At 34.3% G+C, this 16,815-nt stretch overlaps 1 protein-coding gene across 1 annotated transcript; it reads right to left on the bottom strand.

The window, feature by feature from the left end:
* Nucleotides 1-2,558: 2,558 nt before the first annotated feature.
* Nucleotides 2,559-16,456, bottom strand: LOC105667450 (RNA polymerase-associated protein Ctr9). The gene is given in 18 exon segments (XM_012359253.2): nt 2,559-8,422; nt 8,509-9,168; nt 11,813-11,987; nt 12,066-12,403; nt 12,470-12,780; nt 12,934-13,050; nt 13,126-13,320; nt 13,387-13,912; nt 13,990-14,300; nt 14,386-14,505; nt 14,585-14,844; nt 14,847-14,881; nt 14,883-14,933; nt 14,935-14,976; nt 14,978-15,129; nt 15,202-15,441; nt 15,548-15,646; nt 16,301-16,456. Coding segments are annotated over 18 exon segments (3,735 nt in total). The 5' UTR covers nt 16,343-16,456; the 3' UTR covers nt 2,559-8,361.
* Nucleotides 16,457-16,815: the final 359 nt, after the last annotated feature.

Here is a 16,815-nt window from a genome sequence, read left to right as displayed (position 1 = left end):
CGTTATCCAAAGATAAACAGGGAATTTCAGAAAGATTCTAGATAAATAAGGACGATAGCTGCTTTCCTCTATTATTACGGTAACTTTTATTGGTAATCTTATTTAAGATATTCTCGAGATTACTTGGCATTTTCTTTGGAAAATCTTACACTAAATTTAATATGCCATGAAAGAATCGAGTTAATTTTATATTAGTAATGTTAAGATGTGTTGAGCACACCCGAAAACCCAAGTTTTAATTAAATTCTGCACATACACGCATAGTGTACTTTACAAATTTCAACTTTAATGTTAATGAAGTACTTGTGGAATTTGCGACGATTTTATTCTACTGAAATTTCCAATGATGGCAAGCTATTGTTGTTGCAAGTTTTTATTAACATTTCACGAAAGGCCGAAAGCGGACGGACGTGTTCTGTAATCCAATATCGGTAAATTGCTTTAACCAATAGATCTGTGACGATGAGAATCTCAGAATTGCAGATCTGTCCGCACTATTCTCGCGGAAAATGTCGGTGGCGACGCGCAAATATTTGCCAGAGCTTCCATCTTATTTTGCATATGATACGCACGCATGAATATGCAAGCCGTTTAAGAAATTGATAACGATCCTTCTGCATTCTGAAACCAAGGACGCGTCTCATCCAAAACGAGGGATCGCACGCGAGAGAGATGCAGTCGTTGCATAGAAAACTGCAGTTAATGGAAATTGCGAAATATTCTCAATAAAAAAGCGAAATTGGCAACCTTCGTAAATATGCGACATCGATATATCAGATTTTTACTTGAATGTAGGACTGCAATGAGCGGACAAGAAAAAGCACAACAGATATAAAAAGAATAATAAAAGATCAGAAAAATGAAAGAAATAATTGAAAAATATTTATCGAAGATTTATATATATATATTTTTCTTCTTTCTAATTATTTCTTTTATTTTATTTTATTTTTTTTTTTCTTTATATCTGTTGTGCCTTCTATAATATTTTCCATAATATTTTGACAATAGATAAATATCAGAGCACAATTCGATTCGGATCTTTCGATTCAGATGGTGAACCTTTTTTTATTCTGCACATATTCTCGATGGTTTATCGAACAATATTTGATCGCTATGTTATAAGGCGCACATAAACGTCGTCGTGACGATTCGAACAATGCGAAATCCACTTCAATTCGGTCGGAATTCCGTTCGCGTCGCAAAAACCTCAACCTGAAGTCCCATAAGGCGCTTTCTGCGTCGCGTATTCGTTTCCGTTTTCGAGCGACAATGCGTCCCCAGACTGGCCAGCTGGCCGAATAAGATGAACACCGTCGAATTGGGTCATGATAAAAGCCCGACAGTTTCGACGAACGGAACGAGAAGGGGAAAAAAAGCGTTGCGGAACGCCCACTCCCAGCTCGAATGTTTGTGGTAACCCTAAACCTTATCTGATAGAGACGCAAGGATGACCCTCGGTATCCTTGGATCAACTTTCTCTTATTCTCGGAGCATCGATAAAAATATACGATCGCTTAAAGACTTTTCGAGAATGGACGAGAGTCCTCTTTAAGTCAAGGGCCTTGCCCGCGTCTAAAAAGCTTGATGATGATGTGTTCTTATATAGATATACAAATTCAGTATGAATAATGAATTGATTGAAATATTGTGTGTGCGCGCACGCGCGCGCATGTGTGTTGATATGAACTTACACAATAAAATACATGAAAAGTTTTTAAGCGTTAAAGTCAAGACGATATAGCTCATTAATCATAATTGCCTATTTAATATTTAATAATTTATATTATAATACTCTCTGAAATTATTAATTAAACTAATAATATTACTCGTACGACTTTATAGAACTTTAATTTTTAACGCGAATAATCTTTTATTTACTTTTTCTTTACCATTTATCAATTTTTGAGGTCTTGCAAACTGAAGGCGGATCGCTAAATTTTCCAAAACTTGTTTAAAACTCGAACAACATGTCGTCGCTATTTATATTTTTGCCGCATTAATATTGCAGCGATATAATTTTGTCGTTCCGAATACATCGCGATAAAAGCTTCTGGCGCAAGGATCTTTCGATGAAATGACGGTAATCAACCATGATTGCTTCCAGTTGCGCCAATATAAATCCATATCAAAGATCGTAAAATTCAAGTTTTGACGTCCAAATTCCAGAACACTTTCGTACTTTACATATATAGCAAAGAAGTTTACGATGCAAAGATATGTGCCGCTAGCTTGTACTGGCGTTTACAAAGTCGTAAACTATACTGTAAAACTAAACGTCGTTATACTATTTCTTGATATATCACGGTTTTACGATTTTGCCGCATTTTCGCGCTTACTTTCGACCCTTCGTCCATTAATTACGATCAGTTACATGAGAATTTTATAACAGGATATATTAGAAATATGTCAATATTCTACATAATTTCTTCCAAAGTTGTTGCTAAATTAAAAACCTATATCTTTTAATTTAGCAATAAAAATTTTATTTCCAATATTTTTGATATATTAAAAATATTGGAAATACATTTTCTGTCAACTTAGAAATTACCACGCTGCAGTGAGTTAGACAATTAATTTTATTATAGCTGATTAAAACTAGTTATTATTCTTAATATCTTATAAATTGCCATACAATTTAAGTGTTATATCTCGTAAATCGACGAAATACTTTGATAGCTACACTACTTTGAACACTACATAATAACAAGGCGATAATAATTCTCGCCGTAATACATGTTCAACATGGAACAAGTGGCATAGCAGCGACGAGAAACGACGATTATTAATCTTGTTGAAGCGATTCAAACGGAAACGCTCGATCCTCAAGTATTAGCGCTTGTAATAACATTTTCAATGACATTCGCAATTTTTGTCGTTCCAAGAAGCGAACTGACCCGCAATTCTTCGTTATTCATTAGTCGCAATCACTAATCTTATTAAATCGGTTTTATTTCACTGTTATCTCGTAGTTTCATATTTGCGCAAATTAAATTTGGCATGAAGGCGTCGTCTCGGCTTCCTAGAAACGTGGAAGAATTTCTCTTCAATTCAAAGGTTGTGTTTCTTCAAACGTAATCGTATATCCTATCTCGCTACAAGCAAGGATACTCCAGCATAAGAGATTGGCATATAATCATTTCTTGTGAAGATGATTTAATTTCTAGATTGCTCGACTTTTTCTCGGTCTCTGTGCTATAATATACTATAATAAGGTATACAAAAGAAAACGCTTCAATGATGAAATTAAGAAATAAAAGTGTGTTTGCCTTAGTTTCTCAGTTGCGACAAAACAACATTTTCTCTTACGGAAATATAATTCTAAGAATCTGAGAATTTGAAAGATTCTAGAAATTTCTTTCAAAAATTTAGAAAAGACAAGGTTTGAAATTAATTGTCAACATATTAAAATAATGATGAATACGATGTATCGAAGTATATATATTATTGTGTAAAAAATATAGAAAAAAATGTTGACAGTTATAATAAATCGCGAAATTTTGCGGACTAAATTACATGTAATACAAATAATAATGCAATGCCTCTTGCATATACCTGTGACTATGCATAATTTCACGGTACTAAGTTGTAGAACTAATTAAACTCCAGTCTGAGGGGTAAAGTTAAGCAGTTTTCCTATTTCAGTGATTGGTTTCTTGAAATCCTGTATAATCACTGCAGGAAGCGAAGATCGTTAAAGTTGAAAATATAATTAAAAGGCTTAACAATTTCCTTTACATAAAAACAACTTATTTGTTTCATGATCCATTGAAAAAAAAACCGAGAAAAAATATTGCATAAATAGAACAATATAGAGAGAAGGTTACAATGCTTATTCATATGTCTTCAAATTTGTCTAGAGTTCTTGCGATTTTTTATTTTTGTCATTTGGCAATGGAGCGACGGGCAATTGATTGCTTTAATAATTTTTAAGTGACAATTTCTAACAGAGAGATGTACTTTGTTTCGAAACATCATAAGTGAATTAATTTAATTAAAAGTTCCAGAGAGAGCGAAAAAAAAAAAAAAATTGAAACAACAAACTGAAGTGGTTGAGCAATTCAGTAGGATCGGCAAATGATTGAGAGAGAGAGAATAGACGCAGATAAGAGTGAGAAAATAACTCAACATTGCGCGCTGATGGATAGAAACAGCAAATATTTGGAGCTCTCAGTATGCCCGGCGCAGAACGGGTGGGATCTCTCGCATCCTCTTTCTTAATATCTCCATCCTCTCTCTCTCTCTCGACATAGACCCTCCTGTATATCAGACTGAAGATTTCCCTCTAGATGTAAGGAGTGCGTATACTTCAACAAAGATTGTGCTTGCAAACTCAAGTGGCTGTAGTGATAAAAAAAAACGGAGATTTTATGTGTGGCGCGCGGTATTCTTGTAATTTTGAATCTACTTATTTTTAAATCGAGATTTCTGATTATTATCACAGAATTTTCATGAGATCTTCCATTCGAATTAAGATGTAACAAGAGTTTGCAGAAAATACTTCAGTTTGATACAGAATATAATATGGTTTTATTGTTATTCTTCTTATAGTGTGTTGGATCTGATTTAGAACGTCGTTGCGATATTGTCCGAGGCACAATTAAGTGTTTTCAATATTTTAATGTTTCTTATGAGTGATGGAGTACTAGTCCAACGCCAAACCTAGAGAACCAGGACATCTCATACCGCTCGCAGATTTTCCCATTGCCTCACGAGAGGAAGCGGACGGGAATCGAATTCGCCAATCTCTCCCTTACTAGGCTAGCGCGCTACGTCCGACGCCACTTACGGCGCTATTAATCTTACAGTTTTAATGCTAAATCAACGATCTTTGAAAATTAAGGCAAATAATTTGACATGATTAGTAAGAACATATTTTTGCGAACATGTTTTACGGACAATCGATTCTTCACTGAACTTAAGAATTATACATTATTGATCATTATCGATGAGCGAAAATTACTCTTGGGAACTTGGAGCATTCGCTCTTCCGCGTATTGCAGCTGATGGCGTTATTACGTATGTATGGAATGAAATCTTGTTGGGCACGTCGCACTGGATTTACCGAGCTTTATGTACTATTGGGATTAAAGCATGGAACACACGTATCGTAACTTCGTTCAAAAATAATGAACTGCGATCAGTTGGATAAAACAAACTATCCGATCGAGTCGAAAACTCGAAAAACTTGGAGCTCAAGCAATTATAAAGAAAAAAATTTCGTGACAGAAGATACGAATAAAAATAATTGAAACCCAATTATATACATGCATAAAACTGCACAACATTTATGTACACAAAATTATAAACAGATAATTAAACATTATTATAAATTTTGTTTCACGTATTATATTAATGACTCAAAATTTGTACTTTAAATCGAATCTAAGTTTCGCTAGGTAATAATAGGTACATATATTACGTACGCATAATGCTAGATTTTATTTACTTCATCTTAAGAATGATAGATCAACGATGAGATGCGTCAGAAGACGCATATAATAACGCGTATCTGACAGGAAGTTATCTGACAGACTTTATTAAGACTGGAGACGCGATAGAACTAAGCTGCCTTCTATGATAAATTTCGACCGGGCATGTAGAATTAAAAGACCGACGTTTACAATAATGACACAGCGGATGGAAAGAATGACGAGAGTCATGAGAAAATCGTGAAATATTATACGAACGTCTCAATAAACGAAACACTTGTAACATAATATCATTGAGCAATCAAATAATCATTAATTAAAATACGATAAGATGACTAATCACATGGACAACGGGAAACAAACGAATGCTGGATGGAAAATGCAATTACAATTAAACTATAATTATGTGCACGCGCTGACGCGTGCCAAAACCAGTTAATCTATTTTCTACAAAGACCATATTCATGTAACATTCATAATGAAATTACCACGTGGCTGCTATGCTTTCCCACGTGGAACTGTTGCACAGATGCAATTGCTTTTACATGTAAACGCCACGTTTGCACGTAAACCTTATTAGCGCACATGGGTAGAAATTCATCACATATCGCTGAGCAAATTTTCTGCTAAAGCATTATATATAATTATTTATTCATTACTCTGAATTTATTCACTATCGTTAACTTGCAATGCAATAGTACATATATTTATTGAAATCGTTTTCGTATTCTCCGGAACATATAGTTATAACAAACAATAATGATACAACATAACATAATTATACATGAAATCACTTTAATCTTTTCATGAAATGAAAGAAATGCTTTCTTCTCATAGTACATTATATTGTTGATAAAAAAAAAAAAAAAGACTAGTTTTCTGAGGAAATATGGAAAGATCGATATAGATGCAAGATCGAAAAGACCATCGTTTCAATAGAGACCAGAAAATTATAATTGAGTGCAAGAGAAATGTCAACTCTCGTACGGATTGTCAACTTGTACAAAGTGCCATTGCGGACCATACAAATGTGTCACTTACCTCGAGTGCGCGTTAATAATTTATTTTATACCGCTTGTAAGATCAATATGTGGACTGCGCTGTCTGTGAGTTGCTCGCTAGACAATGGTCTAATCATATTTGTGCATAACAAAAAAAAAAAAAAAAAATATATATATATATATATACACACATATATGTATATATAATTCATCAATCATCTGAGTAAACGCGTATCGACTACACATTTGATAACACGCGCAAGTGTCGTTATTATTAGTCTCATGAAGTAGAAACGATTAAAATAAAATATTTATCTGATCAGAAGAAAATAATCTATAATACTTATAAATTTGTTGTTTTATTATTTTATGTGGTATTATAAAACAATTTGTCGTACACACAATTTTTTGAGTGCGATATAATATATAATATGCAAAGATTCTGTCTTTATCTATCGTTACTCATTAATAATAAAAATAGAACAAAATATTTATTATATATAACATAAAAAAACCGAAAAAGTTCGATATAACTTCTATATTTAATAATTTGCGCAAGAGTCATAATTGATGCAACGTTGCAGCGTATTAAATAAACAATTGTTATTCTTTTTCCTTATTATTTTATTTTTATTATTTTTCCTTAGATACGAATTTTGAACATGCTAAAAACTATTACATATACTACCCAATACCAATGCATACATATAAAAATATGTACATACATACACAAGTATTAGAATATATACATACAAAAATATATATTCTAATATATATATACCTTTGTATACACATGTATGTATTCTAATACTTACATCTTCATTAATAATATATTCTTTCAATTGACAAAATAGGCATCGTTCATTGCCAATATCGAAAAGTTCACTTACGTACATAATATACATAATGTGAAATACAGATTTTCAGTATTGGTAGTGAATAATGAAACGCCATAGTAAATGACAGGCGAAAAAAAAATTAAATTTATTGTCAAAAAAATAGAATATGAAGAATATAAGACAAATTTTTGTTATTCCGACAATAAGCATAATAATGAAGCATAAAAACGGAAATTAAAATAATTACATCAGAATACTTTTTTAAAATCACCAAAAAATATAAATTTTAATTATTCAAATAAATTTCATATAATTTAATTCAATTTTTTAATTGAGTTCAAAAACCTCTAATGTTATCTTAATATATATATATATATGTCATATATACATATATATTTCTATATATACAGGGTGTCTGGTAATTGCTGAATCACCTCTCGGGTGCAGGTGGAGCGGGTTAAACCGAATAGAAAAGTCCTCTATTATCGTTTTGCGATTTTCGCAATAATGAGAAATTAAAGAAGATCGGCCAATTTGCGCGAGCCTAAGTGCGCGGCGAGAAGAGACAGCCAACTGTTACACGGTCGCTAGGACGCAAAGATCTAGCTTTACACACCGCTCGTATGTTGCCGTTATCATTTGTAGAGCGCTCCTCCCAACACTTTATCGCATGCCTAGTAATCAAATAACAGTGGGCTGTATCGCCACGGGTCTCTTCTCGCCGCGCTCTTAAACTCGGCCGATATTTTTTAATTAATTCCTCATTAATTATTGCGAAAATCGCAAAATGATAGAGGACTTTTCTTTTATTCAGTTTAAACCGCCTACACCCGAGAGGTGATTCAGCAATTATCAGACACCCTGTATATATAATTTTTATAAAGATAATATTGAGGTCTTTTGATGTAATGTATTTTAATACTAACTTAAATTTATATTTCTTGAGGATTTTTAGGATATATTTTATATGCATACATATGTGTGTGTGTGTGTGTATACATATAAAATATATCCTAAAAAATCCTTTTATCATTAAACATTTTAGTATTAAACATATATGTATGTATATGTATATATAAATGTATAACTTTTCTATTCACTGTCGCTACCACCACTACCCGAGACCGATTTCCTAGATACCGGAGACGCAGAGCTGCAAAAAAAAATATATTACCTCTGGAAAGCATTAAAGGCATTTATACTAGTTAAAAGTATTATGTAAAAAAAGCATTCTCTTACCGTGCAGATCCACTCGGACTTCGGCTTCGAGAACCGCTCTTCGATCTAGAGCGCGATCGCGATCGACTGCCGCTTCTCGATCTAGACTTGGACCTAGAGACAGACTTTGATTTAGATCGCGATCGACTCTTGCTTCTCGAACCGCTCCTCCGTGAACCGCTGTTAGACCTTGATCGCGACCCACTTTTGCGCGAGCCTGACCTTGATCTTGATCTTGATCTGCTTTTGCGCGAGCCCGACCTTGATCTTGAACGGCTCTTGCGCGAGCCCGACCTCGATCTTGACCCGCTCTTGGCCGACCTTGATCTTGACCTGGAACGGCTTCTGGATTTTGAAACACTTCTGGATTTAGATCTAGATTTAGATCTTGATCTTGATCTAGATCCAGAAGCAGACCGAGATCGAGAGCGTGATTGTGATCGAGATGGAGATCGCGAGCGAGAAGCAGAACGCGAACGCGAACGCGAACGCGAACGTGAATGCGAACGTGAATGCGAACGCGAACGCGAACGCGAACGCGAACGCGAACGTGAGCTACTTCTTGAGCGGCTCCCAGATTTTGATCTTGAACGAGATCTTGAGCGCGAAGCGCAAGAACCTTCTGAATCGGATGCAATTCGTCTGCTGCTGCGCGGTTGATTCTCGTTGCCACTTTCTCCACTGTAATAGTAAAATATGATCTTAAATATGACTACGCAACGCCTATATGAAGTTAGCCCCCCATTTTTCGATTTTGAATATTTTTTTAGTTGTTCCAGGTTGTTCTACGTTTGTTCTATATTGTTCCAAAGTTATGAACAAAAAAATCGAAAAACATGACGGGAAAAGCAAAAAAACGATTTATTTTTGTGGCCACCCATTTTTTTTTAAATTCAAATTTTTTTGCTGTTCTGGATTGTTCTAATTGTTCTAAACATTGTTCTAAAATATTAATCCCCCTAAAAAAGAATTTAAAAAGATATAGCAAAAAATAGCATTAAGCGTCCAAATAGTATTTTTACATTTATCGCTATTATTATATTATGTTTTGACACCAAATTACATATTTAAGCTAAAAACGAATAGAACAACCCAGAACAACTCTCAGTTTCACCAGAACAAACATATAAAAGGCACTTTACTCTTGAAGGTAGAGAATTATTTTGTCTTTTTCGACCGATAATGTTACATCAGCGACACTAAAACCTAGAACAATGAGAAATAGACACAAAACAATCCGGAACAACTCTCAGTTTTGTCAGAACAAACGTTTAAAGAGCACTTTACTCTTGAAGGTAGAGAATTATTTTGTCTTTTTTGACCGATAATGTTACATCAGCGACACTAAAACCTAGAACAATGAGAAATAGACACAGAACAATCCGGAACAACTCTCAGTTTTGTCAGAACAAACGTTTAAAGAGCACTTTACTCTTGAAGGTAGAGAATTATTTTGTCTTTTTCGACCGATAATGTTACACCAGCGACACTAAAACCTAGAACAATGAGAAATAGACACAAAACAATCCGGAACAACTCTCAGTTTTGTCAGAACAAACGTTTAAAGAGCACTTTACTCTTGAAGGTAGAGAATTATTTTGTCTTTTTTGACCGATAATGTTACATCAGCGACACTAAAACCTAGAACAATGAGAAATAGACACAGAACAATCCGGAACAACTCTCAGTTTTGTCAGAACAAACGTTTAAAGAGCACTTTACTCTTGAAGGTAGAGAATTATTTTGTCTTTTTCGACCGATAATGTTACACCAGCGACACTAAAACCTGGAACAATGAGAAATAGACACAGAACAATCCGGAACAACTCTCAGTTTTGTCAGAACAAACGTTTAAAGAGCACTTTACTCTTGAAGGTAGAGAATTATTTTGTCTTTTTCGACCGATAATGTTACATCAGCGATTAGTGTCGATTAGTGTTTTTTTTGAATTTTTTAATTTTTTTAAATATAAGAGTAAAGTGCTCCTTATACGTTTGTTTTGACAAAACTGAGAGTTGTTCCGGATTGTTCTGTGTCTATTTCTCATTGTTCCAGGTTTTAGTGTCGCTGGTGTAACATTATCGGTCGAAAAAGACAAAATAATTCTCTACCTTCAAGAGTAAAGTGCTCTTTAAACGTTTGTTCTGACAAAACTGAGAGTTGTTCCGGATTGTTCTGTGTCTATTTCTCATTGTTCTAGGTTTTAGTGTCGCTGATGTAACATTATCGGTCAAAAAAGACAAAATAATTCTCTACCTTCAAGAGTAAGGTGCTCTTTAAACGTTTGTTCTGACAAAACTGTGAGTTGTTCCGGATTGTTCTGTGTCTATTTCTCATTGTTCCAGGTTTTAGTGTCGCTGGTGTAACATTATCGGTCGAAAAAGACAAAATAATTCTCTACCTTCAAGAGTAAAGTGCTCTTTAAACGTTTGTTCTGACAAAACTGAGAGTTGTTCCGGATTGTTCTGTGTCTATTTCTCATTGTTCTAGGTTTTAGTGTCGCTGATGTAACATTATCGGTCAAAAAAGACAAAATAATTCTCTACCTTCAAGAGTAAGGTGCTCTTTAAACGTTTGTTCTGACAAAACTGTGAGTTGTTCCGGATTGTTCTGTGTCTATTTCTCATTGTTCTAGGTTTTAGTGTCGCTGATGTAACATTATCGGTCGAAAAAGACAAAATAATTCTCTACCTTCAAGAGTAAAGTGCCTTTTATATGTTTGTTCTGGTGAAACTGAGAGTTGTTCTGGGTTGTTCTATTCGTTTTTAGCTTAAATATGTAATTTGGTGTCAAAACATAATATAATAATAGCGATAAATGTAAAAATACTATTTGGACGCTTAATGCTATTTTTTGCTATATCTTTTTAAATTCTTTTTTAGGGGGATTAATATTTTAGAACAATGTTTAGAACAATTAGAACAATCCAGAACAGCAAAAAAATTTGAATTTAAAAAAAAATGGGTGGCCACAAAAATAAATCGTTTTTTTGCTTTTCCCGTCATGTTTTTCGATTTTTTTGTTCATAACTTTGGAACAATATAGAACAAACGTAGAACAACCTGGAACAACTAAAAAAATATTCAAAATCGAAAAATGGGGGGCTAACTTCATATAGGCCTACGCAACTTATAATTTCTTCACCTTGGGCAAATTACATAATTAAAGTAATAAAAAAAAGTTTTAATTAATGCTATTTCGAACGATAATTTAGAAACATAAAGTGTAAATACAAATCCATCCATTGTTATCCATATTTTCAAACCTGATTAAACTATAAAATTAAAAATAATCGTAATATTTGGATAAGATTAGTGATACTTACCCACTGGCGATCTTAAGGCCGCCTGTATCACTGTCTGACTCGCTCGTAGAGATAGTTTCTTTCGATTTAACCAATTTGCCCTTAAGAGTTTCGACTGCACCTTTACCCTTGGATTTCTCTTTCCTCCCAATATTTTTTTTGCCACGCTTACGTTTCGGTTGATCGCTTTCCGATCCTGCAAAATAGATATTTATGAAAATTAATAATAAGGAATATTTTACAAAAAAATAAAAAAATAAATAAATTTTCTCACCGCTTTCACCGCTTCCAGTATCTTTCTTGCGTCTGCCTTTACCTCTGCTCTTTCGCTCTTTAGTTTCACCACTTGGTTTCCTCTTTCGCTTTCGTTCTCTTAGCACTTCCTCTCTGCCTTCGTCTCTGCCAGATCCTCCGCTGTCACTGATGTATTGATCAGTTCGGACCCTTTTACCCTTCCTTCCAGGCTTCTCCGATGGCATTTCCCCAAATACTAGTGCATTCTTAGTCTTTTCTACATATTCTTGTCGCTTCTGTAACATTTCTTCTTCTTTCTGACGACGCATCTCTTCTAACTTGCGTTGTTCTTCTGTCTGGCGCATTTTGAAGGCTTGTCTGTAAATATAAATAATTAGCAATAAGAATATATTTCAAATATATTATCTTCTAAGAGCAATATACCTTTCTTCTTCCTGTTTTCGCCTTAACATCTTTTCTTCCTCGTCTAATCTTCTAGCTCTAGCAACATGATATTGTGCTTGCGATAATAAATCTTGGCATCTCCTAGCTTCTGCTTCAGCCAGTTGCTCCATCCTATCACCGTGCGCTGACAAATATTGGAAATATTTGTGTGAAAGGCCTAATTCGTGAACGGCTTGGAGTACGGTGGTCAAAGTAGATTTTTCATCTTTAAGAATTTGCGTAGCCAATCGTTGGAGTACAAGAGCAATGTTGTATAATAAAACGGTATCCTGCGGGGCTACTCGGCGTGCCTAAATCGATAAATTATGTATTAATCATCAAAATTAAAATAAGGAAAAAAGTCAAAAAGCGAAGAGACTTTTTATTTCATCAATTCAAAATCAATTGAAAGTGTCCCTTTTTAATTTTTCCCCGTATATTCTGATTGATATGCAATAAATTACCTTTAATAACGTCAGTTTTGCTTCTTTTAGCTTGCCAGCTTTGAAGTAAGCTCTCCCAAGATATTGCAAGACTTCAACGTGATGATATCTATAGAACTTACGCAAACAGTTTTCGTACTACAACATAAAATGTTACATTCATTAAACTGAAATTTTGAAAGAGCATTTTTCGAATTAACAATTATAATTTACCATTTGAATAGCACTAACGAATTGTTTTTGCTCTACGTAGATATGTGCTATATTCAGCCAAACATCACAAAATTCTGCCGTTGCTTCGCGCACTTGAGCAAATATATCTCTAGCTTCGTTCACGCAACCTTTGTGCGCAAGAACAGCGCCAATGCCATTCGCAGCCCAGATATTTTTCGGATCATTTCTCAGAACCTAGTAAATCATATCTAGTTAATCATAATCACGAGCATTATACTTATTCAGACAACATTGCGTTACCTGCTTATACATTGCTAATGCTCGATCTTGATGTCTCTTCTCTCTTTCCTTGTCTTTTCCACTTTGATGCAACGTCTGCAACCAAATATTGCCTAAAGCTATCAAAGAGTATGCATCTGTACTTGTTGTCGGATTTTTCAGTATTCTCTCAAACTTCTTTTGACCGGGACCCCATTCCATCTTGGCTAAATGCAGGTTACCTAGTAAGGACCATGCATCGGGATGTTCGTTATTGATTCTTAAAGCATCCTTGAACCAATCAGACGCCTCGTATATTTGTCCCTTGTCTCTAGCCATGCAACCAAGTCTCAAATAACAGTCTACGTAATTTGGATGCTCTTTCAGAATATCTTTATATAATTTTTCTGCTCGGTCAAATATACACAATGCCTCGTTGAGACGCGCTAAATTATACGTGGTTGTCACAGCTATCGAATTGTAATATACCGAATCATGCAAGGCATCTGCTTTTGAACGTGCCAGAGATTCTTCCAAATTTTTCCTGGCTTCTTCCAAATTACCGAGTCTAAAAAAATAAAAAAATAAATGTTTAAATATTTTTATCTTCCAGAATAAGATAAATGCAATATAAATATTATATACCTATAATGTAACGCTCCAACATTGTTCAAGATTTCTGGTGGAATATCCGCTTGAACTTTCTCTTTTAAGATCCTAGTCGCAGTTCCATAAGCATTTAAAGCTGCATTCAGATCACTTTGCTCCAATATTTGCGCTAATTCGATCCAAGCTTCGACATCATCGGGAAATTGTTCCGTTACTTTGCGCAAATGATTTTTTGCAATGTCCCGTTTCGATTGGGAACTCGAATTAGCATAGAGTGAGCCAAGAATCTTCATTGTTTCATAATTTCCTGGTTGTGCCTTCAGAACTTTTTCAAAACACTGAGCTGCCTTTTGTTGAAATTAATTATCATGTGTTTTTAATACGCATGGTTAACGTTTTAGATATATTTTAACATATATTATATATTCTTACATTCTCAGCGTCACCACGGTAAACATACATCTGTCCTAAGCCAAAATGCGGTAAAACAAATACAGGAGGAGCAAACTGCGTTGCCTGATAATAATATTGAAACGCTTGGTCGTAATCACCCTGAAATATTTTTACTTCATTACTAAGCATGAATAATGTAATAATGACAAAAATGGCCTTAGAAGCTAATACGACTTACTTGAACATGAAATGCTCTAGCTAATTGATAGCAACTTTCTGCTCGCATAGCTTCGTTTTCCGTATTATGAAACGCATGCAATGCTAAATGCTGAACTTTACTATAATCTTTCTTAAAGAAGAAATGGTTTGCTAAATGATTTAACACCATTGGGTTCGTAGAATCGATCGTGTATGCCTTTGATAACATCTGCACACCAGTTCTTATGCTGTCGGGCTGTTGCTGGTTTAATTTCAAGACGGAAAGACCAACTAGTGCAGACATTGTCCATCTAACTGCAAAGCTCTTTCGAACGACTTGATTGTTCAATTTCATGAAACAGTGACCCATTCCCAATCTAACAGCAGCTGCTTGGATTAGTTCTGAGAGCTTTTTTATAAAATGCAAGAGCTGTAGTCCTTTTTGTTAAAAGCAATGCAGGCTTTACCGAGTAAAGATGGTATATTATTTGGCGACTGATTCAGCACAAAGTTGAACTGTGCATCAGCCTGTTCCATTTTGTCGCCTTCAAGTAGGCAGAAATAAGCACGACCAAGTAAGTGATTCTGTAACAGAAAATAGCAAATTGAAAAATTGAAAAAACTTATAAATGTTGCTATTGAAATGCGTATATTTACCTGATCATACATAATAATCTTGTCAGCTGTTGTATACAATAACGTAGCTTTTGTAAAAAGATCTCTTTTTTTATCCTTATTCTTTTCTTTATTGGCTTCCTGGACATAATAGGCAGCCAACATGTCAAGAGCTCGCATCTGATCTTTTTCATAGTCACGATAGTCAATATTTGCATCAATACGAGAAGATTCAAGTATCTTGATAAAATCACCAATTTTTTGTTGTTTATAATACTCAAGCTAAAATGAAGAATAAGCATGTTAAATGGATATTCTATAAACTTCTTTATATTATTATATTATTACACATATCCTCTTTCAATTCAAAATTATCTGTACTACATACAGCCAAATTGACCCAAATGTAAAGTTGGGCATGTTCTTGCCGTAGAATTCCAAGAACTTCATCTCCATCTGGTAATTGATCTAAACAAAGTTCTATAACCTATGACATTAAGCAGAATAAAAAAAATTAAAATCTTTTAAGAATTACTTTTCAATATTTTATACTTCTCTCACTTGTTTATATTAATCGCTACTTTCTGTTTGCCTAAAGTTTTATTAGATTAGAGATTAAAGGGGCTTTATAAAAAATATTTAACGTGCCATCAACCTTGTTTTGTTTATAGAAGTTTTTTTTTGACACTCTTATGCTCCTTCCTGAGAATTAGAGGTTAAAAAAATGATAAAGTGATTTAAAAAATTGTGCTTAAAATCATAAGCTTAACTATATTGATAGATAAGACAATTATTACAGATTAGAAAGATTAACAACATTTGAAACATATTTATAGAATATTCAAATAAAGTAAAAATAGAAGTACATATCTTTTTAAAGACATCATAAAAGTATTATCAAAGTAATGTCATTGTGAATCAACATATTGTATATCTTATTTTGTGTATATAAGGTCTCAGTGTTCGTTATAACCGGAAAACATCCCGAAGTTCGACTTACAGTACCACTAATTGTTACAAAACCTTAGATCTTACATAATGCGCAATCTTTTATCGCCAGAATCTCGTTACGAATCTCGTTACGAATCTCGTTACGGATTTCGCAAATTAACCATATAATTAATAAGAAGAAAATATTTACCTCGTCTGTGTCGCGAAGTGGTATCTCTATTGAACCCGCCATTGAACCGCTCACGCTACTATATTTATGAACAACCCAGCGCAGTCAAGAACCATGAAAGTAAAAAAGGAAGATAAAGCACATAATATATACAATAGTGCAACCATAGACGTGGTAAGTATAGACTGTTCATGGCGTTCGCCTTTGACTATGGCTGCGTTCCGAAATTCACTGCCAGTACTGAAAATCTACAATATACGTGACGTAAACTATAGATTTTCAGTACTGGCCAGAGAGAAGACTGTGGGCGCGTTCAGCAGAACAAATCGCTTGGTAGCAATCGAACATGATTGGCTCTTACTTTTAGAACCAACAAATCAACGTTAAGTGTTGACTAGACGACAATTCAGCAGTTGTTCTGCTGAACGCAGCCTGTACCAGAGAGTCTTCTCTCTGCTGCTAGTACAGAAAATCTATAGTTTACATTACGTATATCGTAGATTTTCAGTACTGGCACTGAATTTCGGAACGCAACC

The sequence above is a fragment of the Linepithema humile genome, chromosome 1 (assembly GCF_040581485.1).
Source record: "Linepithema humile isolate Giens D197 chromosome 1, Lhum_UNIL_v1.0, whole genome shotgun sequence".
Lineage (NCBI taxonomy): Eukaryota > Metazoa > Arthropoda > Insecta > Hymenoptera > Formicidae > Linepithema > Linepithema humile.
Note: the sequence above shows the minus strand (reverse complement) of the source record. Positions and strands in the feature narration are given on the sequence as shown.